Source organism: Betta splendens, chromosome 14 (genome assembly GCF_900634795.4).
Source record: "Betta splendens chromosome 14, fBetSpl5.4, whole genome shotgun sequence".
NCBI classification, from domain to species: Eukaryota; Metazoa; Chordata; class Actinopteri; order Anabantiformes; family Osphronemidae; genus Betta; species Betta splendens.
The window spans coordinates 1,859,143-1,879,203 of NC_040894.2; the positions used below are offsets into that span (position 1 = coordinate 1,859,143).

General features: G+C 50.6%; 1 protein-coding gene across 15 annotated transcripts in view; it reads right to left on the bottom strand.

Moving 5' to 3' along the window:
* Positions 1 to 20,061, bottom strand: part of tcf7 (transcription factor 7) — a 45,704-nt gene that overhangs the window by 14,659 nt on the left and 10,984 nt on the right. For all 15 annotated transcript variants that reach the window (XM_055514557.1, XM_055514558.1, XM_029173524.3 and 12 more), the window contains one exon: positions 4,331 to 4,463. In XM_055514557.1, the coding sequence (XP_055370532.1) occupies positions 4,331 to 4,463 (133 nt within the window). The remainder of the gene's footprint in view (positions 1 to 4,330; positions 4,464 to 20,061) is intronic.

Consider the following 20,061-nt stretch of genomic DNA (forward strand, 5'->3'; position numbering starts at 1 on the left):
CCTCAATGACAGCATCAGCATCTCAACGACAGCGTCTCAACGACAGCATCAGCACCTCAACGACAGCATCAGCATCTCAACGACAGCGTCCCAACGACAGCATCAGCATCTCAACGACAGCGTCTCAACGACAGCATCAGCATCTCAACGACAGCATCAGCATCTCAGCGACAGCGTCCCAACGACAGCATCAGCATCTCAACGATAGCATCAGCATCTCAGCGACAGCATCAGCACCTCAACGACAGCATCAGCTTCTCAACGACAGCTTCTCAACGACAGCATCTCAACGACAGCGTCTCAATGACAGCATCAGCATCTCAACGACAGCATCAGCTTCTCAATGACAGCATCAGCATCTCAATGACAGCATCAGCATCTCAACGACAGCATCAGCTTCTCAACGGCCAATGCTGGAGAGTGTGTACACGATGTGTTCTGTTCTGCAACACGTGAAATGTGAGGAATCACCTGTTTATAATAGATTATGACAGATAAGATTAAACATTCTCATTCAAAAGCATCAGTGTTAACAACTTGTGACACTAGTTCCCTGAACCAAATGACTGGCGAACATCAAAAACAAACAAATCCTCCAGCAAATGTGTGAGTTTTACTCTGAATGTGATGGAAACATGACTATGTTGTCAGTAAGTCACGTTTTTGGTGCTTCAGCTTTGACGCCGCCGCGCCTCTTTGCTGTTGGGAAATAAAAAGGGGGAAATTAGCAGCAGTAATGGGGCAGTTTCGTTTGGAATGCCCCTTTTCAGATCTGTCTGTCTCACGCTCTCCATGTCAGCGTCTTGGGAAACGCTTCAAAGGGGAACGCGTCTGAGTCAGAGCTGCTATCGCCATGTGAGCGCCGGGCTCCAAATAGCGCTGCTCTGCTGATAGCGCGCTGTGGTGGCGCTAACCACTGAGAGTGAAAGTGCTGCAGCATCCGAGCCTTCAAATGAGTCGACAGCGAGCCTGTGTGGTGCACATAAAAGAAGCCAAGACCAGAAGAAACTCTGCAGCGCCGACTTACAGTACGGGAAGACGCGCTACAGCTCTGACTCCGGCGCCGAGGGTCCGGCAGCCTTACAGTACACGGCTGGTCTCATATGAGTGGATTCTGACTTATTATTCATCTTTCATTTCCAACATGCAGTGTTTTCAACTTGACTGACTCATTCAGGCCCTGGTTTCAAAAGTTGGGATGTTTCTGTTTTACTGTGAGCACCTATTTTTAAAAGCACAGGAGCGCGGGCCGGGTTCGATCGCCGCCGCCGCTCGGTGCCGCTGAGCTCTGCAGGTGAGCTCCGCGTGGTTGAAGCGTGTGTGTGACGAGGAGCAGGCGTGTTTCACTTCTGCTTTTCACGCCGTTTTTCTTTATGCTCTATTGTCCGAACCAACAGTCACTTTAAGAAAAAAACAGTCAGAGCAACGCGTCGGCGCTCGACGGACTGAAGACGGCTCAACTTCTGAATCACACTTGGAGAGTGTGAGTGTTGTTGAGGAGAAATGAGTTAAACGACGGCACTCATCGCTTTAGAAACGTCTTGTTTGAACTGAAACCAGTGTGAAATATCATTAAACCTACATTAGTTCAAAATATCTACAACTTTAATCAACTAAAATCTTCAGTCTTCATTCATCAGACCTTTCAGTTAAAGCCGTGTTCATCGCTCACCGTCAGTGAAGACGCACAAATAAATAAATAAATAATAATAAATAAAGCAAGCTGCTTCCAGACTCCCGCTTCCTCCGTCTCCTGCTGAATCGGAGCTGATGACGTCGAGCGGCGCTCAGTTGTAACAGAGGCTGAACCTTCAGGCTCCTGTTTCGTAACGCCACTAAATTTAGCTCCGTTTCTTGATAAACTTCATCAACTATTAATGTGTCAGACGCAGGAACTCGGGCGGTGCTTTGTCACATAAACATGTTGGAAATCTGATATTTCTGTTAAATCTGGGGGGAATAAAGCTGAAATCCCCCTAAAGGTCAGCCAGACGTTTGTGAAGAGGTGAAAAGAACAACGTGGGAGCTGCGTGTGCAATAAAGTGGTTGAAGGTAAAACAGCTCGTGATGAAACCTCTGTCACCAGGATTTTAAACAAGAAGCTGATTGTTCGTTGCTGAGTGGCAGAAGTAGCAAGAAGCACGTTGACCTTCACGGCCGATGCACAACGTTGTGTTAACCTGCGTTTATTCAGGCGAAACCAACACAACGACAACTGAGTTGTTTTCCTTTCTTTTGTTTTAACAAATTCCCTAAACGTAAATCCTTGGTCATAAAACTGTTCTTCCCTCGGTCCAAACCAGCAGCGAGTGAACGGTGCAAAGGAATGAAACCAGCGATGAGGTCACGACCGCCTGAGACGAGACGATGAATGATGAGGCAGACGCAACGAGTTCAGGTGAGACGCTGTGAGAACGGCTGTGTGTGTGTGTGTGTGTGTGTGTGTGTGTGTGTGTGTGTGTGTGTGTGTGTGTGTGTGTGTGTGTGTGTGTGTTTGTGTGTATGTATGTGTGTGTGTGCGTATGCATGTGTGTGTGTGTGTGTGTGTGTGTGTGTGTGTGTGTGTGTGTGGTTAGAAGCAGGTGGCTCTGTCTGTCATTAAGCCCTGAGTCACTCCGTTAGCATCAAACACACACAGACCAGACAAGGAGAGTGTGTTTGTCGGGAACAGGGGATTTCCAGTCGGAGCAGGCAGGAACGCCTGAGGTCAGACTCTGTCTAATATCTAATCCGACTGAGGAAAGGATCGTCTCCCGTTTCTTTTTTCTTCTCTCCATTATTGGAACCTCAGCCTCTTCTTCTGTTCCACTGTTCTTGTTGTTTCCTTCGAAATAACTGTACACTTTTAACAACACGTCAAATTGCTTCACTGACGTCGCTCAGAGTCAAACAGAGATCTCACCTCTGAGGCAGGAGCAGGTTTATTCGCTCATATCTGGAGAATTCATGGCTCTCAGTAATATGAACTAATATGAACTATCTCTCACTGACTGTGGTGACGTTCATACACCGCTAATAAACCAACAATTACCAAATAAAAGATGCTGCAGTTTCATTTCTGTGTAAATCCACACACGCGCGTTCTCTCCTTCCTCATTTTTTACCTCTTCTTTCACCTCTGACATTTTAATGTAGTATGACTGAATTCATTTGTGTTTGTGAAGCCACACATCCAGCAGTCTGAGTAGCATCTCCTCAGAGGAGCGTGAATGAGGGTCAGACGCATTCATGATGAAGTGGCTCAAGCCGCGTGAGGCAGCATCCAGACGCAGCTGCAGGTTTGTGCCGATGGGAACATGAAGACCGCCCCCTGCTGGGACGCAGCTACTTCCTGTAGCGGCACCGGCGAAGCCGCCATGATGGTGGCGGCCTTTGATGTCGGCTGTGCCTCTGACTTCAGATCTAACCACGATGCCACTCAAAGCGCGACCAGGACCAGACCTCCCTCTGGGGATCATGAATACGCAGGGACCCGGTTAGCGCGTTGCTGTCCCCACTCTGCCTCCAGCAGAGCCAGCGTCCTGGAGTTTAAACGCTGGGCGTTTGTTTGGAGTCCCAAACAGGCGCCGTGTGTTTGCGTGTGTGCTGCCAGCTAAGGAGAAGCGTGTGTGTGCCGCCGCCATGGCTTGTGCGATTGTCACCCTAATTGTTTCCATCTTGGCGTGTGTGTGTGTGTGTGTGTGTGTGTGTGTGTGTGTGTGTGTGTGTGCTCGGCTGGCGGCCCCTTCAGAGGAGCAGCCACTTCAGAGCAGCCGCGGCACCGCCACAGGCTGACGGGCCGGTGCTGTGTGTCCGTCTGTGGGGGGAGGGAGGGGAGGAGGGGGAGGCGACACCCCTGCACGTCTGTGTGTGTGCGTCTGTAGCTGTGTGCACATTCAGGCGAGTCGTGACCAGGTCTGTGTGAGGGATAAGTTGGTTGGAGGGGCTGGTGGGTGAGAGCGGGGGTCATAGGGCCACGCTTGACCACTGCACTTACACAGAATGTGTGTGTGTGTGTGTGTGTGTGTGTGTGTGTGTGTGTGTGTGTGCGCGCGTGTGTGTTTGCGTGCATGCGTGTGTGTGTGTGTGTGTGTGTGTGTGTGTGTGTGTGTGTGTGTGTGTGTGTGTGTGTGTGTGCGCGCGTGTGTGTTTGCGTGCATGCGTGTGTGTGTGTGTGTGTGTGTGTGTGTGTGTGTGCGTGCGCGCGTGTGTGTTTGCGTGCATGCGTGTGTGTGTGTGTGTGTGTGTGCGCGTGTGTGTGTTTGCGTGCATGCGTGTGTGTGTGTGTGCGTGCGTGTGTTTGCGTGTGTGTGTGCATATGTATGTGCGCATGCCTCCGTGTGCGTCTCACCTGTCTTCTGGCTCATGTCTATGTCGAGGGGCAGGTGTGGAGGGCTGGGGCTGAAGTGCTCGTTGCTGTAGGGCAGGAGCGACGTCAGCGGGTGCATCCCGTGAGACTGCTGCACCACTGACACTTTGTTGGACTGTGGATGAAGCACAACGCAAACAACACAGGATTAATTCAGCTTCTGATGACTTTCTCCACATTTTTTCACAGACACATTTGCAGCTTCAACCACATTAAGTGAAGTGTAGCAGGTTTTACAGCACTGACTTTTTACACCCACTCATCCTGAAGCAGCAGCTGCAGAGAAAGTATTCAAACATCCAGATCTGGCTGCATTTATATGTGCAATAAATAATCGTTTCTACTACAGTACGTTTACATGTTACTACCAGATTCAGTATCAGTGACTTCACGTCCCCTCAATGAAATTGTTAGAGCTGTATCACTGGTGTTTCCACAGACAGAGAGGGCGTGTGCTCTTTAACCCGGGTCAGAACAAACACGTGTATTTCAGCGAAGAGGAGGACGGCCGATCGATCGATGCAGCTTTGATGATGGAGCGCGTCTGCTTTCATGTTTCTGTTTACAAATGGCTTCCAATAACGCGCGTGAAATCTAGTTAGCGCTAATGCTCGCCTCATGCGGGCCGACATACGATACTGCACAGGGCTGGAGGGGTGGGCAACGGGCCGGCGGCTGCTGCTGCATCGGTCCGGACGGACGGACGGACGGACGGACGGACGGGGTGAGAATAACAATGTGCAGGTAACGGTTTGTGACCGCGTGGATGTGTCCGTCAACGCGGTCGGTTTCTGAAAAGCTGATTTTCATGCAGATAAAAACTTTTTGAAGTTGGTTTCGTATCACGAGATGGACAGACGTGTGTGTGTGTGTGTGTGTGTGTGTGTGTGTGTGTGTGTCTACACATTTGTGAAACATCAGCACTACAGAAGATCCAGACTCGCTGCTACTGGCTGGACCCCCTGCTGAGTTACAAAGTGAATACCTTATCACTTAAAGGCAGAGCTTCCACATGATACACACACACACACACACACACACACACACACCCTCGTGTATGCTCTGCTTCGCGCTGAGGAGCCGAGATCAAACTGCTAAACTGCTTTTAATGTTGAGACACATGGAAACAAAACGCGCTGCCTCTGGACCAGAGAGCTGGGGGGGGGGGGGGGGCACAGAAGATGGAGCAGAACTTCATGATTTCAGGAAGGTTGCGACACAGTGTCACAAACATCTGATGGTCCAGGAGCATCCTTGTTGTCATGGTAACGGCTTGAATCACACTACTGTTACAGCTGCTCTGTTTGTCCATTTGGGATAAAAACCTCCACTAACTTTTTTCTTTTCTACTTAGAAGTTGAGAGTTGAGAGGCCAGACACACACACATCTGTTCAAAGTTGCTTTATTTGCCCCGAATGACGGGAGACATCTGTGTTTGCTTGCTGATATTTGGCCCATTTACACAAATTAAAGTTCACTGTCGATGTCAGAAGGTGTGATGAAACTGGTGATGCAGGAAAAAGGAGCCTTTACTCTGAAATTCATCAAATTTCCTTAGAGAGGATCATGTGTCAGGGAGAAGAACAGACCCTGAGATGATTCTTTTGTGATTTGGAGCCACAGTAATAAAATTCAACTGAATTAATGTGAGGAGCTCAGTTCAGGCAGATGCTGCTGTGAATAATCACCTAAGAATGAAATAAAGCTACTAATCTGATGTGATCTCTGGTCAGACCTCAGCGGTCATTTCCTTTGGCATCACTTAATATTAAATCAAACTTTTCAGTCTTCGGACGAAGGAGCGACGCTGTTCACATCTCAGCGTTTGCAGCAACATTTTGCAGGGAAAATCCCACGCGTGTCTGCGCGTTTCAGCCACATGCACACACACATGCACACACACACACACACACATGCACACACACACACACACACACACACACACACACACACACACACACACACACACACACACCATGTGACGCCACTGCTGCCTCGCTCACACATTCTGCACACACACACACACACACACACGCACACACACACGCACACACGCACACACACACACGCACACACACACACACACACACACGCACACACACACACACACGCACACACACACGCACACACACAGACACACACACACACACACGCACACACACACACACACACACACACACACACACACACACACACACACACACACACACACCATGTGACGCCACTGCTGCCTCGCTCACACATTCTGCACACACACCCACATATGGATGCAACACATGAAGCTTCAGAAGGAGCTGCGGCTCCGTTTCACGTGCTGAGGTCGCTGAAGCCGCTTCGCTGTAACATTATAGCCACAAAATCATCCATTTATGTTTCCTCTCTTCCTCGGGGTAATTAGCCGGCCTTGAAGTGGCTTCTGCTGTGCCTTCCTTTTTTTACACACACTCAGGGAGGCCAACTGAGAGCACTCATTTAACCCATAATTATCAGCTAGTCTGTATTTAAAGAAACCCCCTCTCCTCTTCTCACCACACACAACTTACACATCATTACGTTGGAGCAGACCAGCGCGCACGTGCACGCGCATGTGCACGTGTGGCGCACACACGCCAGGACGTTTAACGGCACTCGGGCGTCTTTGGATCGGAAACACGCAGCTTCATTGACGATGCCGGTCAAATGAGGGAGTTTGAACCAACTTCAAACGCTCCGTCCAGAGAAGCCGTCACACAACAGCATCAGACTAAAATTAGACCACAAAACTTCGTGCTCACCGCCCTTTAATTAATGTTCATTAAAAGCGTAAACCCTCACAGGCCAAATTAAGTCACCATGGAGTAGATCATGGGTCAAATCAACACTAAATGGAGGCTTTTAAGTGAAACCAGCTGAATTTTGATTTGTTTATTCTTCATATTTATAAAATAACATCCACGAGGACGGAAAACACTGAATCTGTTTCCAGTTCGACGGCGAAAAGGTTTTTCCAGGATCCTTTTGTGGAATCCCGTTTATTACATCTCATCAGTTCTGTGCTGTCACCGACCAGCGCTTCTTCTCAGCTGATTAACTGCGCTGAGATCTCCAGCACTGGAACCCCACAGCTTCTATATACATTATCATGAGCAAGATGCCCACTGTCAAACGTCAACTGAATAATAAATCTCCTGTTGTCGATCACTTAAAAGACGTAATTACGCGCCCGTTTTAAGTGCGTCAGCGCACGGCGTCCCGTTTCACTTGAAAGCCCTTTGATTTCTCAGCACATTGTTGCTGCCTTTTATCTCAGCTCTATTTGAACAGAAATCGGCTGCTGAATACAGGAGTTAATGGGATCTCAGACATCACTTTGTTTGTAATGACGGCCCTCCACCTCCGGCAGCGCACACACACACACACACACACACACACACACACACACACACACACACACACACATACGTATGCATCGCTCATAAAACGCCTTTAATGTATTCTTTAGTTTCACACTAAGTAGATCCGTCTCTTGTTGTATTTGAAGCGGAAATTAAAGCGTCCTCTCTTTTGACCCTTCTTCCTGCAGGAAGCTTTGGAGTCCGACGTCTTTAATCTCACATTTCACGCGATGGCGCATTAAAACGCTAATTTACTCTCTTTCTTTCGCAGTCGCCGTCGCAGCGGAATAAAACCAAACAACAACGGCGCAGGCGCGAGCGCTGCTTTAATTCACCTTCGCTCCCGGATCCTTTCAAGTGGCTGCGATCACGCTGCTTTGAGGGGAGGATCTGCTCACAAAGAGATGTGAGCGCGACGCGGTCAATTTCTGTCCTCAACGAATTGAGATGCACTTTATCAACTGTTGGTCAAAGACTAAAACAGCAGTTTATGAATCAGTTTGATAAAATAAAAACACGGCGGCTGCTCATCGTTTGACTAAACACACGATTCGCATTCTATCTGCAAAGCAAAAACTCAATTAATGCTCATCACTAATAAAATGTCTTTACAATTTGACTATTTGTTTGAGTAACAGTTCGCTGCCATCAAAAGGTTCCACTTTCGGGTTTTTTCCCCTGCATTAAGTAAAACGAAAGCGAAATCAAGCGCAGATCAAACAGGCTTGAAGTGATCTATTCCGTCTCACTATGAGTGTGAACTGTCATGGGATCTGTACTGATGAGCATCTGTTGGGCCCGTGTGCGGCTCCGGCGCCTCAGAGGAGAGGAGGTCCAGTGAAAACCGGCTCGGCTCCGTTTGACTTTGACCCACTTCACCAAACCTCGATGACACATTCAGGTCACAGGTGACATTTTGTGCATGAAGCTGCAGCAAACGGGATGAAGAACCTGGATGTTGTTATTTTACACAACGTAGGTGGTCGGTAAAGTAGTTCACGCCAAATGTCAGGGCGGCCACAGGGTGAATACAGTGAAAGGTCAGGAAGCGGGGTCACCGTGTAAAACCTACGTATGCACGTATCTGATGGTGCATCTACACAGGGGTGGTGAACTCGCGGTTGAACAGGACGGGGAGAAAACTAAAACCTACAAAACGCGGTAAAATCCCCACACCTGCACACAAACACTGAAAATGATGGAAAGACAGATAAGGAAAGACGAGCGAGGCGGGGTGAGTCTGGGCCTCACCCTCTGGGCCTCACCCTCATCCTCACCCTCTGGGCCTCACCCTCATCCTCACCCTCTGGGCCTCACCCTCATCCTCACCCTCATCCTCACCCTCTGGGCCTCACCCTCATCCTCACCCTCTGGGCCTCACCCTCCTCCTCACCCTCTGGGCCTCACCCTCATCCTCACCCTCTGGGCCTCACCCTCCTCCTCACCCTCTGGGCCTCACCCTCATCCTCACCCTCTGGGCCTCACCCTCCTCCTCACCCTCTGGGCCTCACCCTCATCCTCACCCTCCTCCTCACCCTCTGGTCCTCACCCTCATCCTCATCATCCTGATGATGAGATTGAGTGGATCAGCTCCTCATATTAGTGGTGGTGGAGTGACCAGTCAAACCTCTGAATGCATCCTGAGTAGAACTGACCCAAGGTTTCGGCCTCCGCTCAGCCTGAGGCCTGAGGAGGAACCTTTTATTCGCCAGAAAACCAAACAAGTTCATCTCATCTTCTTGGAATTTGGAATTTCATCTCCATTTGTTTCATAAACGACCTCGAGCTGCATTGGGCGGTGGCTCTAAACATTGTGTCCATATTAAAGCGTGATGTTATGAGTGACTCCTCACCATCACTGGGTCGAGGCAGAGGCACCATCTACACCCTGAACCCTGCACGGCCCATCAGGCCCGTCCGCTCCGTCCCTCGCGACCCCCCACAGCCCGTCCCACCTCGGCAGTCGGCCCCGAGTGCCGAGTTGGTCTCAATCTGGAAGTCATTGGCTTCTCCAGAGTCAGGAGCCCAAAATGAGAGCCTCTTAGTTGGAGGTTTGGGTGAGATCAAAGCGCAGGCAACCATAACAACGCAGCTATGTTTAAAAAAGGGCCGCCCCCACCCCACCCCCACACAGCCCGCCCACCCCCCAATTACAGACACACACACACACACACACACACACACACACACACACACACACACACACACACACACACACACACTCATATGCATGCATGAACGCATGTATGCAAAGACACGCCCAGTGGTGTGCATGCAAATACACAAGCCCTCGTCCACTGCCACCCACCACTGGAACATCTGGGCCGAGGCCACGATGAATCAGTAACCGCGGCCTGCAACCAACAGAGGAGCACAGTGTGTATCACTACCCATGATACACACAGATCCAACCTGACGACTGCACTTCTAGCTTTGTGTCGACACTAATCATTTGGCCGATACAACAAAGGTCTGATTCAGCAGTTTCCCCAAGAAGGCTGTTGTAATTTAAAGACTTCAAGTCTCTGTGCTGCTTCACATTGTTGGAGGTGAGAGCGCGTGGAGAGAACCGTCATCAGACCCCAAAGCTGATTCCATCAGAGGGCGACTGTGTGATTTCTGTGCATGAAGTGGCTTAAAACCGTCACCGTCGCATTCAGTGAACACAGTAAACCTCCGTCTCTGTCTCAGCCGCGGGTGAAGGGATGCAGCCTCTGATGCAGCAGCAGATGCAGTAACAGCAGGCGCAGCTGCAGTAAAAGGTGGCAGCATTGACCAGAAAGAGAACGAATGCGCCGCTTGCACTCAACGTGACTCCGCAGCCCGGCCGCGTGCGCTGAGGACGCGCTGAGCGTGAGTTATCGCTGCGCTAATGAGTGGATGGAGGCAGACACGCAGGCAACTTTCCCCCCGACTGCGGCGGCGGCGGCTTCGCCCTGCAGCGATGACCTCTAATGACCGGGCCCGGCTCAGCTAATTAATGGTGCCACTGGCTGGTTCCATCACAGCGCTCCACGATTAACAACTTGTTTGTGACATTCGGGCAATCATCCGCAACAAAAATATTGACACGGAGCGTCGGGAGGAAATGAGGCGACCGCAGAGGGCGTAAATCCCAGCTGAGACACACTTCCTGCAGGGCCGGGCCGCTCGAACAATAGACGCCGCATCCATATTGGTCTTCTAGTGGGAGTCCGGCATTGTCACGACGGCACCGAGGGCCCGTCGTGGCACAGGAGGCGCCAGCAGGATTGTTAGCAGCGCGAAGCTCCCACAACTGTGTTTATCTGACCTGATTTATGGAGCGGCCGCGGTCGGGATGAAGCGTTTCACCCGTCGTGACGGAGCAAAAAAACCTGAGCTTTCGGTGAATGGCGCCCACCGAGGGAGGAGACGCCGAGCCTCCGGCCTCTCACAGGTCCGGGCGCAGGCTGAGCTCCTCCCCTGAGATGAGTGAGAGCGTCTGTCACTCACTCATTGTGAAACAGCTTTCACTCAGCAGCTCAGACTAAACACACGACCATGTGGCAGAACGGGAAATACCGCCTCACTTGAAGAAAAGCCCCGGCACCGACGGGTTTCCTGTGTGTCAGGATCTATTTATTACACAAATACGGCCGCAGACCTCCACAGGTCACGGTTAATACAGAGATGACTGAACATCCAGATGGAAGCACTGCAAGTAAAAGGCACCGTGAAGGTGCTAAAGGTTTATTTATGGAAATTTTAATTTGCTGCTCTGCTCATTTTTGGTGTTTTCTAAAAATTATTTTAATGTTTAATATAAAAACTTCTATCTGACGATTTGTGATTTTATCCATTGATGCAGCTTCTCAAACTCCAAACATTCAAGCAACAGTATTTCTTTTATTTCTTGATTCATCAAATACTTAAGATATGAAATGTCACGAAGTGAAATCCGTTGAACCGCAAACGACGATTAACCCCGAACCCGACGACACGCCACTTAAAATGATATAAAACAAAGAAAAGCAGCAAATCCTTGTGTTTGAGAAGCTGGAACGGCCTGAAGAAAACAGATCAAAACAATTGATTATGAAAATAGCTGTTGATTATTCTCCTGCCGACAAACTAATTGACTCCAGAGCTGCAGCTTTTCTTGATTTGACCGACGCTGCAACGCAATTTAAGAACAAACGCAGAAAGAAAAGCAAGAATCCCGACGCGAACCACAGAAAACACACACAGACGTAGACGCAGGCTGGAGACGAGGCCGAGCCGAGCCGGGCCAGAACCCAACCAGGACCGCTGACACCAGGCACAAAGGCACCGCGTGACCTTTGACCTTCCCACAACAGCAGGCTTTCATTTGTTCCTAATAAAATGGATTTTTCTCCTCAGCAAAAACAAGAAAAGTCAGAGCCATGAACTGAATCAATGCAGGTCTCACTTGTTTGCTAAAACTTAAAAAATAAGCAAATTGCTGTTAACCAACAGTTTTAGCAGAAGAAGAAATGAACAGAGGAAACAGTGACGTGACGGGTGGAGGAGTAGGTGGAGGAGACGCTGCTCCTTCTTTCATCTTGGAAATTATGATGATGAGATGAATTCCTTTCACCGCAGCGACTGGAGCGATTCCTCAGGATGTGCGGCGCGTCCCACCTCCCAGCAGCCCCTGCTCTCCCTCTCTTCATCTCCACCTCGCTCGGCCCACCTGCTGGGCCGGTCCCCGCTCCGCGCCGCTCCGCGCCACGCGGCAGCAGGAAAACACTGTGAGGCATGCGGTAACCGTGGCAACCATTTCCACCACAAGCCGCAAAAAGTCCCGACTCTGAGATCTGTCACTCTGCGTTTTCCCTTCGTATGAGGACAAAATGCAGCGACAATAGAAAGAGTGAAGCAGAGGCAAAGGGTCAGGTAAACGGGAGGACGTGCTTCTTTTCCAATATGGAAATGTTATATATATATTCAATTTTTCCACTGTTTTCTGATGCGTTTCAAACCAAATGGGTCGTTAGTTAAACAACTGCTGATAATTGCTGATTAGTTGCAGCTGTTTTCTTCTAAACGTGTTCAAGCGTCAGATCCAAACGAATGCGTCTGTGCTCGCGAGGCTCGTGCTGCGTTTACTTTCAAGGACGAACGCGGTTTATTTTAGTTTCCTACGGCCGAGCGCCGTCGTGTTAATTGACGGTTACTCGCCTCCTTTCAGCAGCAGAGAGCAGTTTGAGCCGGAGATGGATGTGAAAGCTTCACTGTGGAGTTTCGTCCAAACACCTGGAAAAACATCTTTGGGTTTTCCTCTCGACTCTCATTTATCGTTCTAAGTTGTTGTTACCACAAGTGGTTTGGCTCGGTCTCCAGGGGGATGTGATGCTCCTCTGTGTGATGCAGTCAGTTACTGTTCTGCAGCTGCGTCAGTGTCCTTGAGCACAGAAGCCTCTCCACTGAATCGCACCTACAGTCCTTCCTACTCTGTCATCGCTGGCATGACTTCCACAGAAAAAGAGGCATAAACATCATTGTAATCTCAGAGTTCAACGCTGGACTAGCGTGTGCATCATGTCCAAGCATGATGTTAGAACGCGCGGCTTCTCCTCCCCCTGTGATGCTGAGACACGCACCTCATGTGTTTGGCAAACATGCTCCGCTGTAGTTTGACTGGCTTGAATTATAGATTGGAGACGCGAGCCACCCGCTGCTTGTTTGTTTGTGCAAGACTTTTGAGTAAAGAGAGGGAAAGAGGACGAGAGCGGGAGGGATGAAATGGAGCGAGAGAGAGAGAGGGTGAAAGAGGATGAAAGAGAAGAAGAGCCGCTGCTCGGCGCGCAGACAGATGAGGGAGAAAGGCGAGCGCCGAGCGCCCGACGGTGCCACGAACGCATCGTCTCACTGCATGATGAAAGGTAAAAGGTTTGAGACTTGGCCTAAACAACGGGAGCAAAGCACACGTATGCAGAATAAACACGGAGGGAGGAAAAAATCCAGGACTGGGAACAAAGACGACAGCGACGCGCGGTCGGCACCCGCTCCAGAACCACCGCGCCGGCGGCCATCTTGGTCCGCTACCCGGCGCCGCCTGACATCACTGACCACCCGTCCCCGCTGTGCACCTCAGCGGCGGTTCCTCTGAGTCCAGGGGGAACCCTGCTCTGCCCGTCCAGATCGCATTACACAGTTCCCCGGGCTCTGATGTGGCTGCAGATACAGCGCTCAAACCCGGCCCGCGACCGCACGGACCAGCGCCGCGCGGCCCCGTCCTGCGGTCGGGTCGCTATGAAAGAATATTTTTGAATGCGTCCTACATTCCCTGGCCGTCCGCCCCCGGTACATGCTGCTCTCATTTAGAGGGGGCTGCGGGGGGGTGATTCACTGGTTCCCAACGCAAGGACGGCTAATGGATGTCAGACCCGAGGGCGGAGGAGCGATCGGGGCTCGTTTCAAAAAAAGCTGACAAATCAATCAGAAGGACATTGGTTACAGCAGGTAACCAATTACTGATTCTCCTACATGCAATAAAAGTTCCATACGTTCATGTTCATCCTGGAACCACAATCTCTCACTCATTACATTAGATGAGGCAGAAATTCACTTCCTTTGTGTCGTGCTTCGTTTTCACCTTTTACACTGCACAATATTCAGCGTAAAACCCATTTGTGATGATCCAGTCACAGTTTCGGCCAATAACAATAGTAATGGGTGAGTTCCCCGCTAAATTCAGCAGATATCGCATTCAAACAGTCTGATGACTGTTCAAAGGCCCACGCGTCCGTCTGTGCCTTGAATCACTGAAGGGCTGATAATGTCCAGCAAACCTGAGCTCGGCGCATATTAATGGATCAAACAGGAGAATCTGAAAAGCAGATAAAACGGGTCATGAAAGAGAACGGGGTTCAAAATTTAATGTACAGAAAATGTGGACGAATAATTGAAAACTGATAAACAGACAAATGAACTAATGGACAACTAAAAAGAGCAGTGATTACAAAAGGAAGGCCCACAGCCCATTACAGCACCCCCCCCCCCCCCTTTCATCCATCCCCGTCCACGCATCAATTAAACCTCCTCCACCGCCCGGGTCTTGTACTGTGTTAGTGCCCAACCTCGGGTCTCTCTCTCTCTCTCTCTCTCTCTCTCTCTCTCTCCGGGCGAGTTTCTCTTTAATCTTCAGGAGATGCTCCCATTGATGGACCTATTGATTTGATGTTGCGCCAGCTGCTTTTATCTCCAGGAACTCAAAGAGGTGTTGGAGAGAGACACGCACTCCCCTCAGCTCGGGGTCCACGGCGCTGCGGCTCGTCTTAACCCGGGCCCATCAGAACCCGTGGACGGGTCCGGGGAGGATTCAAGGTCCGTGGGGACGCGACCTCTTAAAGCGTCCGTTTGGGTCCGACGTGTGACGAGGTCGAAGGCCTCAAACATTAACATTTAGGTGACTCTTCTCTCTTTCTTCTCTGTCGATCCTCTCCAGCGCCGTCGACCCGCGGCCGCTTCTGTTTCCAGTTCACCACTGCCGTGCTTGCGTAATAATCCCTCTGGTCCGGGACCATTTTGGTCGCCGTCCGTGTGCAGTGGAGAGCGAGGCGAGGGCGCTACCGTGGAGCCGACCACACGTGGAGCCGGTCCAAACCCCGGCCCGGCGGCCGCGCTGAGCATCAGAACCGCCCGGCTCCGCTGCTGCCTCTGCGCCGCGCACGCTCTCGCTCGCGCTCCTGGAGGGTTATATATAAATCCATGCGTACGGAGCCATTTTTAGTCCTGCAGCAGCCTGCGGTCGGAGCGGAGGGTGGAAGTAGAAGGGTTTGATATTCTTCTATCGATCATGTGAACTAATAACATGGTAACTCATCCAAAGTGTGTAATTATCACTCCTAAAATAGAGCCCGGCTGCTTTTAGCAGCGCCGTCCTCTCCTCCTCTGACTTCTCTCTGAGCATCTCACCCTGAAGGTCGTTTACAGCTCAGGAGCCTGGAGCGAGTGCGGCGTCTCAGCCTCTGTTGTACCTGGAGGATTCATCCGCCGTCCACATCCGGTCCGGCCCATTCAGGCTTTATTTTAGAAGCAGAACCGCACCAGTGTTCAGCCCTGCTTTTATTTTTGGACCCGGTCGTCCAGTAGTTTCTACCCAGATGTCTGAAACTGACTCGGGGTTCGGTATCGGGGAACTCGGGTTGGAGAGTTTGAACCAATCCACATTTAACTTCATAAAAGTTTACGGCAAACGCTGCGCAACCAACGAATGTGCTGATTCATTCATGAACAGGCAGCTACAGGCTCTGATCACAGCTTCACCGGTGATTGCAGTCGTTACCAAAGAGGCTCGAGGCCTCGATTCGCTGCGTCTCTGTCTGTAGAAGCATCTGATGTGATGGTCAAGTGAAATGTTTAGTTGTGATTTGTAATGTAAATATGTGGCTGCATGCTCACACACACACACACACACACACACACACACACACACACACACACACACACACACACACACACAGCTGGCTCGGCTCCGTTGCTCCTACCGAGCTGTAATTGTTCCCGGGCCTCTGCTCCGTCAGCGCCGGTCCGACTGAGCCAAGCTTCTAACCATCCGCAGCCCTGCAGCCTGGCTCCGCACGCGGGCCGCGACCGCCCCGCGCCGGCGCCGCCGATGGCACGGACGACACCGGGACCGCGGGGACGACGGTTCCACATGCGCCAATCATCTGCAGATCGGAGGTTTCAGCAGCGCCGGCGGCGGCCGCGCACATGTTTCTATTGTCTTTTTAGGTTTTGTATTTCTCTAAAAACAAATAAACACGATGATGCTTTAGCGAATAAAATACACAATTATTGCTGGTTTGATTGTTTTTTTTGCATGGTTTACAAATGTGTCCTCAAAAAGGAAACATCATCTTTGTTTATCACTGCAGTATTTGTTTAACGGATAAAACCCACTACTGCAGTACTACAGTACTACAGTACTACAGTACTACAGTACTACTTAAAGCCAGTACAGCCCACTCTTTACGAGGATCTCCCCATCGTTCACTCCTTCACTTTAATCGCAGTCCAAAAGAAACTTGGTGGGGAACCAGGAGCCGAGCGGCTCAACGGAGGCCAAGCCAGAGGTCGGCTCCATCCTTTCCTTTCTCCAACTGCTGAGACAACGAAGACGCTGAAACCACGTCTTTCCATCGCAACAGGTGACGAACGCGACCATCGACGACGTGTTCCTTCAAAACGCCTACAAAGCGACTGGTGCATCTGCCAACAGGCAGCGCCTCCCCCTGTACGAAGGCTGCGGCTCTGACACTCTTCCCCTTTTCTACAGTTCAAGCATCATTAATCTCTCAAACCAGCCGCTACATCTGCACTGTTGCTATTTATTTACTGTTGTTGTCAATCATTTTCCACTGCAGTCGGACGAACGTCTGCTCGGTTCAAGCAGCAAAAGGAAAAAGGAGATGCAGTTGAGCAAGTGAACCTTTAAAATTTTCCACCGACAACACAAGAGCAGCAGTTAGGGAGGAGCAGTCTGTGTGTGTGTGTGTGTGTGTGTGTGTGTGTGTGTGTGTGTGTGTGTGTGTGTGTGTGTACCGTTCAGGTGACAACAAGACTCGGGGCCTTTATTTTCCATGGTAAACCACAACAGGCTTAACCTCGGCTGACTGTACACAACGAACACACACACTGCACTTGCAGAGACGGAGCTGCACAACGCAGACCCACTTCTGAGGCATTCGCTTTACATGAACCTAGTTTAACGGGTTTCATCCCCAAAACAGCTCCGTGACTAAAACACGACGACCATCAGCCAAAGTTCAAGCTGTCAACGTAAACACACAAGCATTTATCACCGCTGCCAATGAGCACATGAATTTTTTAATTATGAAGACAAACGATTGTGTGATTGTGTAACCGCATTCGTTAAATGATGGGCAACCTTAGGAAAGATTGAGTAACGGGGGGGGGGGGGGGGGGGGGTAGAAGGGAGGGGCGGAAGAGTGAAACTTTCCTCTCTCACTGTGGTGAACTTCACCAAAGACTAAATCCGTTCCTCTTCCTCGCTTCCTCTCATCTGAACATCATCCCATCGACTCCACGTCTGGTGAATGGGTGCTTAATTGAAAGCAGTGTTCCCACTATGGGCCTGGGATTAATGCGCTCCGCGGGGGGTCCACTGGGGCCTGTTTGTGACAGCGTCAGACTTACGGCCGCGTCTCTGGGCGCGCGTTTAAAGGCGCGGAGGACGGGCAGAGCCGCGGGGAACCGACCCGCCGGGTCCTCTGGGTCCGGACGGCCCGGCTCAGCCCGCTGTAAATCTGCTGCAGGCGGGCGAGGAGGCGCAGCCACGCGGCCGTAAAAGCATCATCACTGAGCCTGTCTGTCTCACAGGAACCAATGAAAACAAACCCCTCGTCCGTGCCTCGATTTACTGTTCGCTTCTTCATCAATATCATGCGTTAAACAGTTATGAGCTAAATGTGCGTTTCTCTGCTTTTTGGATGTAAATTTTGAACTAATTGAGGTTTTGACTCTAACGAAGTAACAACTACAGCTGAAGAAACTAAAAACTAGCTGCTCATAATGACACGTTTCTTCTTCTCAAATCCACTTAAATCAGTTCTTCACCACAGTCAACAGTTGTTTCCGCTGCTTGAACGTGAAGCTCTATTGAAAACAAACCGTGTCGCTGCATCAGAAGCTTCCAACGCTGTGACCTGGGTCGACTATTATCACACGTCACATCAGCGGCGCTGAATGAGGAGCGGACGAGGATCAGCATCGGTGTTTAAAGCCGAGCGTCGTCACGTTTCACACGCATCTTCACGTCATAAAGGAACGGCTCGGCTCTGGCGGCTGCTGATGATCATCCACACATCCACACATCACGTGTGCGGCTCAACGCGTGAAGCGTTCGCTCCCTCGCGCTCCGGCTCTGCACAACCTTCCACTTCCTGCTGCTGAAAGCGAGACGCGAGTTGGGCTCCAGAAACGCGAGCCTGGATCGGAGGCTTTTCCTTGAGTGCAGCGGTGAAACGGTTAAAGGTGTTCTTAAGGTGTCAGAGTGTGTTTCAACTGGGGCTGTGGTTTTGTTTCACCAGGTGCACAGCGCAGTTACCGGCGTCTCTTTGTTTACTGCAAACTCCCTTCCGCTGCTGCACTTATCTTCTCTTCTCTTCCTTCACCGTCGCTCTCTCTCTTGCTTTCTCTCTCTCTCTCGCCCTCTCTCTCTCTCTCTCTCCCCACTTTCTCCCGTTTCCCCATCATTTTCCCACCCAATCTGAGGCGTCTGATAAATCAGATGCTGCGTGTCTTCAGTTCTTGGCTTCCCGCCCCCCGTCCCTTTCATCTGTCATGGTGTGCATACAGTGTTTCCCACATACATGTCCTGTACTATGTGCAACACCTACGCTTCCACACACGCCCACACGCTCTAACCAAAGTGCAGCGCACAGCTGCTCTAGTTTTTCTCCGGCCCTGAAAACTGCTCACACAAGCCGATTCACCACAGCAGCTTCTCACACACCCACACACGACTCAACAACACTGGTTACAGTGCTTCATGAGCTTCATGCCTTCCTGAACGCCAACATGTTACGTGCTGGCCGTCAGTGACAGTGTCTGGATTAGTCATTAGAGCATCTTTTTTCACCCCCCCCCGTTTCCTCAAGGTCACCTCTGGTTCTCGCGCCCATCGCAGGACGGAGGCGACGGCACAACTACGCAGGCATCGCGTGTCTGGTGCTGTTTGTGCGTGAGCCGCTGCTTGTGAAGGGCCCGGGGCCTTCTCTCTGTGGACCCACAGAAAAGGTTCCCATGACCACCGAGTGTGGGCACGGGTGTCACTCCCTACGCCACAGAGCAGGGAGGAACAAAGGTAGGAAACCAATTTGACGCATGGCCGAGCTCCTTTTGAGGAAACCTGTTGATGAGGGAATTCCTCCCTCTCTTTTCAGGCTTAAAAACGACATTAACACATGCACACGCTGCCAAAACATACGTGTCCACCTGGGATCAGTCCTTCTCCTGCACTGGCCTCCACCCACGCCATTAAAACGCCATTAACGTGATTATTGAGTGACGCTGACGAACGGAAAATGTAGAAGCACTTAATTATTCAGATTAACCAAAACCAGTTTAACCAAAACCAGTTTAACCACTGCAGTTTAACCAAAACCAGTTTAACCACTGCAGTAATGGCAGTGACCCAGTGACCCGCGGCCATTTTAAAGGTTCATTAACAGACTTCACCTGAAGCTCGTTCTCTGAAACAACCTCCAGCAGCGATGACGCGTTTCCATGCATCCATATTGCCTTCATTACCATGAACACGTTGAGGTTCTCAGTGGTCCAGGTGAGCTCACCTGTCCAGACCGGCGCCATCACTTCTGTGCATGTGC